Consider the following 12519-nt stretch of genomic DNA (forward strand, 5'->3'; position numbering starts at 1 on the left):
CTTTACAAAAATTAAATGACAGGCATGTTCTGTGACTGACATTAGCAGTTATATTGACCTACCCCACTTTCCAACCACCTAGCAATTCCTTGCTGATGGTTTAGTAATTTGGTATGGTACATTGTTATATGATGCAGTTAAGTCACAACATAGTGACCTAACCAGTAAGGATGGGCTGATATGGTTTTTCTGATTCAATACCGAGTAACAAGACAATCAAAAATTTAAAACTGGATGGGGGGGGGGGGGACATACTTAAGTCAAAACTTGTGGCCCAAAGTCTTTTTTGGCTCCTTATCATCAGCTGGTGGCCTAAGTGAGACAAAAACACAGATAAGTCACATGCAGTATTGAAAGCATCAATACTTTTTGCTAGTAATGATATTTAACAATCAGACCTCAGTTTTGCTACTATCAAATATTTTATATCAGTATGGGCCCATCCTTACTGACCAAGCCCTGGTTGTGGTGGGGGCAGATAATGCCATCCACTGTTTAAACCTCTATCTGGTGGATAGCATGGTGATTTTTCTCCACACTTGTCCATTGAAATAGCAATTTATTCTTAGAACAGTGTTATCTGGCCACTGAGCAATTGGGCCATGGCCTTAAACTGAAATCCCTCTTTAAAGAGTCCCATACCTCAGTTACTAGGAAGGAACATGTCTGGCTTGTTTAATATTGACAGTCATGTTATTGTTTACAACCAGGGCACTGTGCCAAAGTCAACCAAGAACTTCTGTTTTGTTAGTGATTGTTTAATTGACCACTGATTGCTTTTTTCACTTGCACAAAGTAATGACATTATTGCTGGACTTAATCCCTGATGATGTCATTTTGTTCATTTAGGTTGGTGACTGCACAGCAACAAATTAAAAGTGAAAGTGAAGCTTCATTCAGCTCTCTAGAGGTTTGTAAAAGGAAGTTTGATCTTACTCTGTAGCATCGGAATGAAACAATTTATTAACATGTCATGATTGATTTCAAGTAAAGCATCCTTTGTCAAATTCCCACAATTTCAAAAAGAAGTCTCAAAATTTAACAACAGTTATTTTCTGGTATGATTTGCAGGAAGTTGATAGGGAAGTGATTGATAGTATACGTTCAGTCCAAAGGGAATACATAGAAAAAAGAGGTGTAGAGCATAATTTTACAGAGGTAAGTTCAACAAAACACTTTACCACTCATCCACAAGTGACAGTCTTAGAATTTTTCCTCACAATTTAAGTACTCGATCAAGGGAGAAAATGATGAGAATATTCAAAATTGAGAACTAGGAAGTGTTATAGTGATTGAGGAAACTTAAAGGAGGAAATACATTTTGTCTTAACTATGTTACAAAGATTTTAGTTGTATCAACTGTGAACAGAAGACAGGATGTCTGTTTCCTTAAGACATTAAAACAATCCTTACCTTCAAGGTTAAGATTTTTCTTAAATTGCATAATTAATGTACAAGGAAATTTATAGTTTTTCTGATATTATCTGATCAGAAGGGTCAACAAGCTGTCCAAGCAAGGAAGGGGTCTGTGACTCATCCCTTGCAGTTTCATTTCTTATGCTGCAGTGCCTTTAAAGGCTGTGGGACAGAACTCAATCAGTCCCCTGTGGAGGCACATTGTTAATGAGCAGCTGTTTATAATCTCTTAATGAAAAGTCTGTCAACCATGTTTGATTTTATGGCTGGAGAGGGACTGGTAGGGATAAAATTTTTCTTTGAAGGGAGGGGTAGGACAATAGGAAAGAGAAGGTTAGGGAGGAGGGAAAGGAGTTCCTACCATCTTAATCTATTCTTAATCTAAATCAACAGTTGTGAGCTAGCAAGGCTCATTTGCTTTTGCCAATACATTTCTGGCACAGTAGGCCATAATCCAATGGCTGTGTTTCTTGCTTAACCCTTAAATCTCTGAGAGTGACTAGCATCTAACTTCTCCTTTCCATATCACCCCTGAATCAAACATTGAGGTCATAAGAATAAAGGAAATGATAATCAACTGAAGAACTTCTTGATTGTTAAACAAATTCTCCTTGCCAGCACATTAGGAAATTTATAGAGAACAGTATGGAGATGGTAGGGTGTAAAGGGTTAAGATTTAAGATTTAAATGCTTCTCTTTTGAAGGGTCCAAAGTCTCCCGCAAGGGCACGTCAGAGAGTGCGCTTTTATGATGAAGTGACCCAACTACCATGAATCACAGAAAATTGCTCACATGGGAATTGCTGTGGAAAAATGCCTCCTGTAGATGATCTTGGTGCAACCAAGTGGAGAGATGCAAGAATGGCAGCTAATCTATTGCGGTTTGGATAAGATAGATCACTTGGAGAGTTTTTGAGCAATGGAAGTTTGCTCTTCTTGGGGCATGATACTGTTAGCAATGACATTCCAACACAAATTAGAAAAGAGAATGTTTTCTATTCTCCTGGTGTCAAATATCAAGGAAATTTTAGTAGTATATTTTATAGCTTTCTCTTTTCAATACAGTAGTAAGTTAAAGCAAGTTAGTGCATCTTTCTGTGGGGAAAACTGTTTTCGATCACATTTTTTAAAAATCTTACCTTAAAATCCATGAAGTGTCAAATATGAGTAAAAATTACTCTTGCTGATTCCCAAACAAGGAGTCAAATTTTTTCAGCATTTTTGTCAAGGATAACTTAGTCTTATTAATTTATTCTACAAAAAATCCAATTGCAGGTGTGATTCCTAATCAAGCATTTGGCTACTCATTTTTCTGTTTTATTATAAACAAAAACAACAACATAGCTTTTATAGGCTGCTATAGAAATGATTTTATTATTAAAAATGTTGCACCTTGATCGTGACAAAAAAATAAATATTTCATACAATTTTTCTTACATCTGGTACAGATCTTTGAATGTAAATATCGCTGTTGAGTAAAACCTTATTTCCATTCAGTTTTCTTGAATAAAAAATTAGACATCAAGTAACTTCTACTCTTGATATGAGACTGGTAATTTTTACTGCCATTCATACTCTAGTGTGCTAATTGGGAGAGGTTGTTAATATATCAAGGACATATTGGTTTTTCAATTCTTGCTGCATTTGAGTCATGTGTACCATAATGCACTGTTATTTTGAGGTGTTTATTATTCACCTCTGGTAGTAAGAATTACCGGTAGTATTATACTATATGTTTACCCACCATATTTTCTGCTTATCTTGGTGTGGGCATATTGTTTAAAACTCCTGCAATTCATTGCTTTTAGAGGCATCATTAGTGTACTACTGGATGTTTTTGGAAATTGCTTTGAAGCTTTCACACTTACCTTTGGAGTAAATTAGAGAGTATTTAAATATTTTAAAGCTCAGGTGTTATGGCTGAACTTTTTCAGTGGCTCAACCCTCCAACTCCCAGAAATGATTCACATGAAACTTCTCCTTACAATGTCCATACATTATCCAGCAAACAGGTAATGAGAATACTCAAATGTATCAGGTAGAAGTTGTTACCTTCATCAAACAACAAATTCTTGTAACTAATTTAAATGGAAATGTGTAGCAGCTAGCTAGAGGGGTGAATTAACAATCAGATCTTGGAAGTTAAAGGTTTAAGAGCTATTTAACTACTAATTGACTGATTGTAGCAGATTTCTGTTTGGGGGGAGGGGGAGGGGTAAATACACACGAGGAAGGGAGGGACAATACATGTTTGCCTATCATTGGCAAATTGTAAAGTTCAATGTAATTTTTAAGAAATAATAAATGTACAAAACATTGCAAACAAAGTATTCTCTAGTGTGTTTTGTTCGGCTTTGTGGCCTTGCTTTTAAGTGAAAATTCCGTTTGTTTTCAAACTTGTTGTAGAGGCAAGAAAGGCTAATTTACAGGCATATAAAAGACTACAGTTGAACCTTGATTATCTGCACTCACAAAGACTGGGCCGAGTTAAACAAATGGTCGAAAGTCTGGATAATCCAAAATATGAATATCAATGAGCCAAAACTTGAAACTGAATAGGTATCAATTAATCAGTATTATGCAAAAAATTTAAGGTGCATTTTCAAATCACTGCCAAAATTTGCCAAAGTATTTACAAACATTTTATGGTGATGTTTACGACCTAAAATGCTGATTCAAATCAGTCTGTTTCAAGCTGCTACAGCATATGCATGTTGCCAATTCCAACATTCATTGAGGCTGCATATTGTCTACATCGTTGCAGTGCCTCTTCTTTGTTAGATGGGAAAAAGGTATGGATCTTGAATTTGAGTGATTAACATTGATGAAAAATTAGGATTAGAAAGGCAAGTCCAGTTAATCAAAAAATCCAGATAATGTAGGATGAACTTAAGCAATTAGGTTTGCTGTGTGTGATACAGGTCTACATTTCCACATGCCTTTAGGAGAAAAACCCCAAGCCAACTGTTCCCCAAAGGATAATACACTATGAATGTAAAAGAAAAATCATCTTGTACCTATGTCTTTGAAATCCAATGTCAGGATTCTTCTTCAAGATGGGTCTGTGTAGCTGATCTGTACCCTACAACTTCAATACAAAGCTGGTAATGTCCCAGTGAAATGTTTTCATTTGGTAGATCTGAAATTAAGATTAAAAAGTTAGAAAAATAAAGTGGTAATAATAATAAATCAAAATTAAATTTTGTCAGTATTTTAGCAGCACCTGTTGGTATTTTCATCATTGAAAAAAGTTTCACGTAATCTGCATTCAAGTCAAATGACCGACCCCAGCTCAGCTTATTCCATTTGCTCAGAATTTCTCCTTTTAATATCCATAAATTATCAAGCAAACAGGTAATGAGAATGCTTAATCATTGACCCTCTAAGCCCCAATAGTGACCAGCATCCAATTTCTCCCAACAATATCACTACCTGATTAAATGTACAGATCATGAGAATGAATCAAATGATCACCAAAAATGAAATGTCTTGATGTTTCAACAAATTCTCTCAATCAGTAAAATAAGAAAAATATGGAGAACAGTGCCGAGAATATACATGTTGAATTTGAGGCTTAAAGGCTAAGTAAAAGTTATCTTGATCTGATACCAAATCCCTGTAACCAATTCACATGGAAATATGTAGAAACTAAAGGAGAGAATTCTTATCATAATTTGGGAGTTGAAGGCTTTGAAATGTTGTCTGCACCCAAGTCAAATCACCCACTCCACCCTAAAATATCCAAGTTTCTTAAGCAGGAAGCCACCCTCTATGGATGGAATTCCAGTTCATCACAGATTGCTAAAACTTTCAGGGTAGAAATTCTTAACCAATAAAAATAACTAATCCTTCCAAAGGCTTTAATCCTTTACACCTTGACATCGGTATGCCAATTCTCCATACTGTTCTCCATACATTTCCTAATGTGCTGATGAGGAGAATTTGATTAATTATCAAGAGGTTCTTCAGTTGATTACCATTTCCTTTATTCTCATGACCTTAATGATCGATTCAGGGGTGATATTGAAAGGAGAAATTAGATGCTGGTCACTTCAGGGATTAAAGGGTTAAAACCAGTCATTTCCATTCAGTCTCACATGTGATGTTTAGAAGGTGTTCAACACTAACATGGGACACAAAGGGCCATTTGATATTAGAAAAATATTTAAATAAGAGAGGGCCTTATAAAAAGGGGAAAAAAACCTTTTCTATCCAATATCTTCATACTAGGGAAGGATGCTTTTCAAAAAAAAGTTGAGTGTACTGGTACCTAGTGGCCCATCCAGTTGGGTCTTATCTCCCCCCCCTCCCCCTCCACCCCCCCCATATGGGATGCAAGTCGATCCTAAGGTTACCCCCCCAGCATCTCACCAGACTTCCCTGGCAATTCGCTGAGTGAAGAGAGGCACTGTGAGAGAAAGTGTTCAGGAACACAACACATTGACCCAGCCAGGTCTCCAACCTAGATCTCTTGACCTATAGTCTAATGCGATAGCCATTAAGCCAATGTGTCTCCCACTCTTGAAAACAAAGGGCTAAAATAAAGATAGGGTTCATTCTAGAGGTGCTTACATTGGAATTTTCAAGAGTTTTATAGACTTTGAAACTTTAAAAGAGTCTGAGGCCTTGAATACATTTTTTTGTGTGTTTCTAATTACAGCTGCCCTTCTGGTGCTGCATTTCTAGTTGAAAGAAAATCACATCTTTGAAGTTTGAATACTTTTGTGAAAGAAAGCTGAGAGGCTGATTTTTATAATCAGGACACAATTTTCAAAGGCAAAATGTAAATTAAGTGTGTTTTCCTACCTAAAAAGTTCGTCTCTATTGGAAAGATTATACAGATTGTCATTCACAGTTGTACAAAATTGACTTCTAGGAAAATCAAGTTTGCTTCTTTATGACATAAAACGAAGAGATTCCATCTTTCCGTGGGTCTGTTTGATATTCTAAAATGGGAAATGTTTTTACTTTTACAAGCGATTCCTAGAGCTGAAATGCAACAAAAAACAAGAAATACTTCTGGAGTTGTTCATGTTGATATCAATCTCGGTGAGTTGTTGTTATAATGCAAGAGAAAATTTTCAGAAAAATATTGCCAAAAGTGTGAAAAATCAAATGTGAGGACTAGATGTCACAGATGTCATTGACAATGTGGTAAGAGCTTGCAGAACTGACAAAACTGACCCATGGCAACATTGATTCTTTTTGTTAATTAGCGTATTTCCTCAAACAAGCACCCATATTCTGATAAGCACCTCCCCTGAATAAGTGCCCACTCCCTATACCATAATGTCAAACAAGGTCATTGCTCATAATCTACTAAAGAAATGAGGCATGGCAGAAACCATTATGGCTGGAAATGTGCGAGATTTTTGGTGAATTGATATTTAGAGGCCTTAAAAAGCATATCAACCTGGAACTATTGAGTAGGAAATTACCTGGGACACATATGCAGTGTGATTCTTCAGACATATATCAAATAAGATTCAAAACATTTGATAAGCATCAGAATGTCCAAACCTTTTTATGAAAAATTTGGTCTTGGAGGCGGAATTGAATGCACAGGGACTGAAGTCATGCCACCCCTCACTTACAACAAAAATTTTAAAAAAAGCAACAGATATCCTTGACACATAAATGTAGTTTTTCATGCCTTTCCAACCGCACAAAAGAATCCCCAGAACATCTTCGACTCTAACAGTTATCGTACCATAAAATCAGCTCCTATGGCAATTTAGGCAATTACAAAATATTTGAATTTCCCGCGAATTATCATGAACTGAGGTTTCAAAACAACAGGATAACCAGATGAGATTGCACGCTTAATACACGAAAAAAAAAAAAAAAAAGAGGAGAAACAGAAATATCGAAACAAAACGCTCCTCAAGCAATCTTAAAGTTACTAGTCCTTACCTCTTACAGTAGGTATTCTCTTGCAGTTAATTTGCAAATTCACACGTGGTCTCCATTTCAGAGTTTTTCAGGCTCCCTGACGTAATTATCTCCATCCAAACATCATCAAACTAGTGCCACCTTGTACTGAAAGGCATCTGACCTTCATTTGCTGTTTTTGCTCCTTATTCGGTTTCAAAAAAGGCAGTTCATTCCATCATTTCCGTGAAATCTCAACAATCACACAGCCTTTTTGAATTCACATAATTAACTAGTGTCCAGGACGGAATCCGTCCAGGACAGTGCCCAGTGCTTTTTTTTCCATGAGTGGCGCGTTATGCAACACAAAAATTGCGCGGCAACACTCTTGATCGATCTCCACCATTCCAGTTTTTACTGATCATTTTACCGTATACATGTACTTATAAAGAAAGGATGCTTTTGCATGCGATTCTACTCCAGTCTGCTGCAATCAGATATGGAGCTAAGAAAATTTGGCCTTGAGAGACAGTGAATTTACATACTTTTCAGACAATCATCATCGAGAAATCTGTTTGAACAAAAAAAACAAAACAAAACAAAGAATGATAGCTTATAAAATATAAACAGCGGGATGTATGAAGGCGATTAGTCCAAATACAAACTTCCAGGAGGAGAGGGACTGAAGGAACTTTAAGGCCTGTTTACATGAAAGTGGGGGACCTCAGGTAGGTGAGATTACCTGCCATGGGGGATAACTCGCCTATCCACATTGATCATATTTATATGATAAGTGTGGTAATTCACATTGGCGGGTTGCCCGGTCTGCCATATAGGGTGACCCTGTCAGTCGGAGTTAAAATCAGCCATGTAAACGTCTCCAGATGGGGTAACCTATCAAGCCGGGGGTCGTGTTCATGTTACATTTGCAAGTGTGCCAACAACAACCTCTAAAAACTTTAACTCGGGATTGTAAGAGTACATGTGAACGCGGGTTATTCCCCGACTGACAGTCAGTCGGGGTTAAAATTAGCCATGTAAAGCCAGGTAAAGCCAGGTGGGGTAACCTGCCGGGCCGGGTTCGTTTTCATGTTACATTTGCAAGTATAACAACCACAGCCTCTAAAAACTTCAACTCGGGATTATAAAATTGCATGTAAACGCGGGTTATTTTCCGACCACAGCTAGGCGGGGTACGTCACCTACCATGGGTCCCCCGCTTCCATCTCAACAGGCCCCTGGGGTGGCACGGTTTAAAATCACTTTTAGAATGCTAACGATTCATACATTACCACAAATCTTCTGTAATAACGATGTAGTTGCAATACTGATTTCAGGCATACAGAAAATAAGAGAGAATAAAATGATGTACTGCTGCAGCTTGTAGACAAATGTTTGTCACAGGGACAACACTTCCAGAGATTGCTTTTAACCATTTCGTTATGAATAATAAAAAACAAACACTTTTTGGGATAATCTGTCAGTATATTTCTATTTAAGCCAAACATACAAAATCAATGGAGTAAACCAAAAAATTGAAAAGCCCAATGGCAAAAGTCAAGATTTATTCTAAAATTTTTGGTTCCTTCTGATGCAAGAGGAAAGTTACAAAGGTCATATTAAAGATAAAAATAAAAACGTTGATAGGCCAATCATTGCATGTCATTGCATCAAGAAATATTTTTACCAAAGGGGTTTTGATTTGCGATAAACTCTTCATCCGGTCAGCGTATGAAACAACAAAAAAGAAGCAATTACAACTGAAAGTTCAGCTAAAAAAAGGTTTCATGGTATGTGATCTCTTCGCTTCAACTTACCCCTCCCCATGAGAGTTTGGAATATAACCCTACCTCTCCCCTACTTATTTTATTTTGAATCACATGATTACGTAGGATATTGTATTTGCATAGGTCTTCATCCAATCAGAGTGAAGTGTAGTAGGTCACATGTTCAATGAATGACAACAAATTTGATCTAAAACAAAAACATATTACCTTCGGTCAGCAGAAGACGGTGAAAGGGAACTAAGCGAAGGATATCTCTGGTGAGATTTACGCTGGAAAGAAAGGTCATATTTTTCTTACATCGTAGGCGTTAAGTGTTGTTTTTTTTTCGAGGAGACACGCGTGTGATCTCCCTCGGCGAAAAATCCTGAGTCGAATAGATAGAATTAGTTCAGGGCCAATGACTGAAAAACTTGATTCTTCTTCGTCCGCCCCGGTGGACGGTTGTCGGAGGAATATGGAGCAATACGGGAGCGATGGAGATGATGAACGGACAAGTGGACAGAGTGGAGGCGAAGCAGGTGATGTGGAGTCTTCTACAGACAAGAATGATGTTCAAACTAGTGAAAATGGCGCACTTGCCACAACAACCACTCAATCGGTCTCTGACTGGAAACCTTTGCCCATTCGCAAGAAACACCGCCGCGGGTCGAGGCGAAATAATAACAAACCTGGTAAGAGATATGTACCCTATTCAAAACTTTCGTGGGAAGAGAAAAAACAGAGAGACGAGAGAGACACCAAGAGAGCATTTAAATTTCGAGAACAGTATATTAACGCTAAAGGGCGTCCGACTGCTCCTTACAATACCACACAGTACTTAATGGCTGAACACGATCTTGAAGAACCAGATTTAGGAACACACGCTCATATGCAGTCCGATGGCGAGGAGGGAACTCCTTTGCGGAAAAGGGCTCCGTCTAACTCGTGTGACGATTCAGATTTCGACGACGATTACAACGAATCGCCCGAAGACGAAATGTACGAACAGAAGTTCTTTGAGAAAGATTTTACGGAGGCATACGAGCAAGTTCATATTGAAAACTTGCATTCAATGAGCAAAAGCGAACTTGTGCGTGAATTTATGCTTCTAGAAGAACGCATAGAAACCATGGAAATTAAACTTAAAGAAGCGGGTGGTATGGGAAGTGCAATTGCGAGACACACTTCGACGGAAGAACTTTCAGGGGCTTTAAACGGCGATCACAGTTTGGACGCGGGTACGGAAGACTCTAAACCCAGAGACAATATATTGCTGGCTGAATTGAATAGATTGCGCCAGGAAAATGAGCGCTTGCATACAGAAAACGAAGAAATGAGGAGAATTTACGGTAACTCTACCGAGGCTAAAGTGTTGTGACGTTTTCGTGCAGTCATCTGCTGAAGACGCTGTAGTTGATTTAAAGTTTCAAATTGTGCGCTACGAGGAATTCTGTGAGTGGTCAAAAATGTACATTCGAAGGAAAGAATCACTGTAAAACTCAAAATGTAACGTAGGGACTCTCAGAATTTCAATCATAAAGCGCGGTAAAGTTTTGTTAATATATAAACTAAACGTTTAGTTTTAAAATAAAATATTGGTGTGTAGTGATTCCGGAAGGTATCAATCGTGTATTTTTTGTCGCTCTTTGTTTACGTTGAAAACGCGCTCGATATCATCATTCTCGCTGACTCCATTGAGACAAGACCTTTACAAAGTAATGTATTATTCACAAGAAACGGGAGCGAAAATAAAAAATAACGAATGATTAGTGAAAATGAAAGTTCAGCGTTGTTGAATTGATGTATGGGAATTAATTTATCTTTCCTTTGCATAAATATATTTAACGTGACCGCACTTGAAACTAAAATTAGAAAGGGTATAACAGCGTACACTGTTTCAGTAGTGCGTTCGGGAAAATAATTTTGCGACTTATTTGCTGTGTATTGGATATAGAAATGGCTGGCAAAGTTAGTGCAAGAGTAGAATTATGAACAGAACAAGTGTTCAAGTCTGGTGCTGGTGCCAGCTGACCCACCCTTAAAATATCGATTTTACCTTCATCAAATTGCGGTTAACCAATTTCGAGATACATGTGGATATTTACTATTTTTAAATCAAAACAAGACCAATCAGGTCTGGATAACAAAATCCTTATTAAGTTAATGCACCTTTTTCGACAACAGTACTCTTGTTTTTTAAATAGGTTTGACCTTAAGTCAATCAGAGGAAATCCTCTTTTCCAGTGATAGACAATAGTCAAAACAGTAAATATCTCTATGAATGTTCATGTCACCTCATGAAGAATCTGAACAAAGAACGTTGCTCCTTGATTTTCTGCTTAAGACAACTCAAGCAAGTAATTCACAAGTTGAGAGTGCAGTGAGAATCAAGGTCAGAGCAAAGAAAGAAAGAATTAAAATGTATGGAATTTTTTGCAAATAATTTGATGTGTTGTGACTCACAGCTGTGGAAAACAACTGATAGTAAAGGGGTGAAACTGGCCAATATAAAGTCATGCAATACAAAGCTTAACCCTTCAACCCTCAGAGGTAATTAACATGTAACTTCTCCCAATAATATTGATACATTATCCAACAAACAGGTAATAAGGATACTTGAACTCACCAGGTAGAAGTTGTTCTCTTGATCTAACACCAAATTCTTGCAAATAATGTAAAGAATTGTGTAGCAGCTAGAGGGGAGAATTAATAACTAGATCTTGGGAGCTAAATAGGTAGACAGCTGTAGTCTTGAAGTTCAGAAACAGTTCAAAAAACAAGAAAACAGGATGGGACTCACAATCCAAGATAAGGTCGACTAAGTAACAGCTGTTGTAGACAACTTGGTATCCATAACACACAGCTGAACATCTTTCCCAACTGTTTTTTAAATTACTTTTTTTCCACAGTGGTAACAAAACAAACTATTATATTTTCTCTTCCCTGTTATTGCTAGCACAAAGACAAATGTCTGTGTTGGTGTATTTGCTAGCAAAATGAATCCAGACAAAACTTCCTTATTTAGTTCTTTGTTCTTTTTGTAACTTACACATCGATGCACACAAATTAGATGCCTATTTTAAATGAAAGTTTGCAAAAGGCTTATTATGTTCACCATCTCTCATAGCGCCACACCTCAACTTTGGCATGTATGTGGGTAGTGTAGAACATAAAATGGAAAGTTAAATAATTTGCTGTCTGGTTTTTCATTCTCAAACCAAACAAATTTTGGTGATTTGCAAAGGACAGCTAAAATGTAGAAAGTTGTAATGCACACATCCTCAGCTATTGTTCTACGCATTAGAGCATATTTTTTTGCCATCATGGTTGAGGTTTGCCTCAAGTTCCTGATGTAACCATAAAATGCCAGTGTTTAAAATGCTCCGTATCACTGTGACCTATCCTATAAAGAACCTGATCACCTTCAGAACTATTAAAAAATCACAGGAAAAACAAAACTGCCACAA

At 37.3% G+C, this 12519-nt stretch overlaps 2 protein-coding genes across 7 annotated transcripts in view; both read left to right on the top strand.

Annotated features, from left to right (window-relative positions):
- LOC131776137 (coiled-coil domain-containing protein CG32809) overlaps positions 1-3742 on the top strand; it is a 31562-nt gene extending 27820 nt beyond the window's left edge. For all 6 annotated transcript variants that reach the window (XM_059092278.2, XM_059092279.2, XM_059092280.2 and 3 more), the window contains 3 exons: positions 850-910; positions 1072-1158; positions 2121-3742. In XM_059092278.2, the coding sequence (XP_058948261.2) occupies positions 850-910; positions 1072-1158; positions 2121-2189 (217 nt within the window). In that variant the 3' untranslated portion in view covers positions 2190-3742. The remainder of the gene's footprint in view (positions 1-849; positions 911-1071; positions 1159-2120) is intronic.
- Positions 3743-9286: 5544 nt separating this feature from the next.
- On the top strand, positions 9287-10669 carry LOC131776121 (protein HEXIM1). Its single transcript, XM_059092259.2, has one exon. The coding sequence runs from the start codon at positions 9471-9473 to the stop codon at positions 10428-10430; it is 960 nt and encodes a 319-aa protein (XP_058948242.1). The 5' UTR covers positions 9287-9470; the 3' UTR covers positions 10431-10669.
- The last annotated feature ends 1850 nt before the right edge of the window (positions 10670-12519 follow it).

The sequence above is a fragment of the Pocillopora verrucosa genome, chromosome 10 (genome assembly GCF_036669915.1).
Source record: "Pocillopora verrucosa isolate sample1 chromosome 10, ASM3666991v2, whole genome shotgun sequence".
Classification (NCBI taxonomy): Eukaryota; Metazoa; Cnidaria; class Anthozoa; order Scleractinia; family Pocilloporidae; genus Pocillopora; species Pocillopora verrucosa.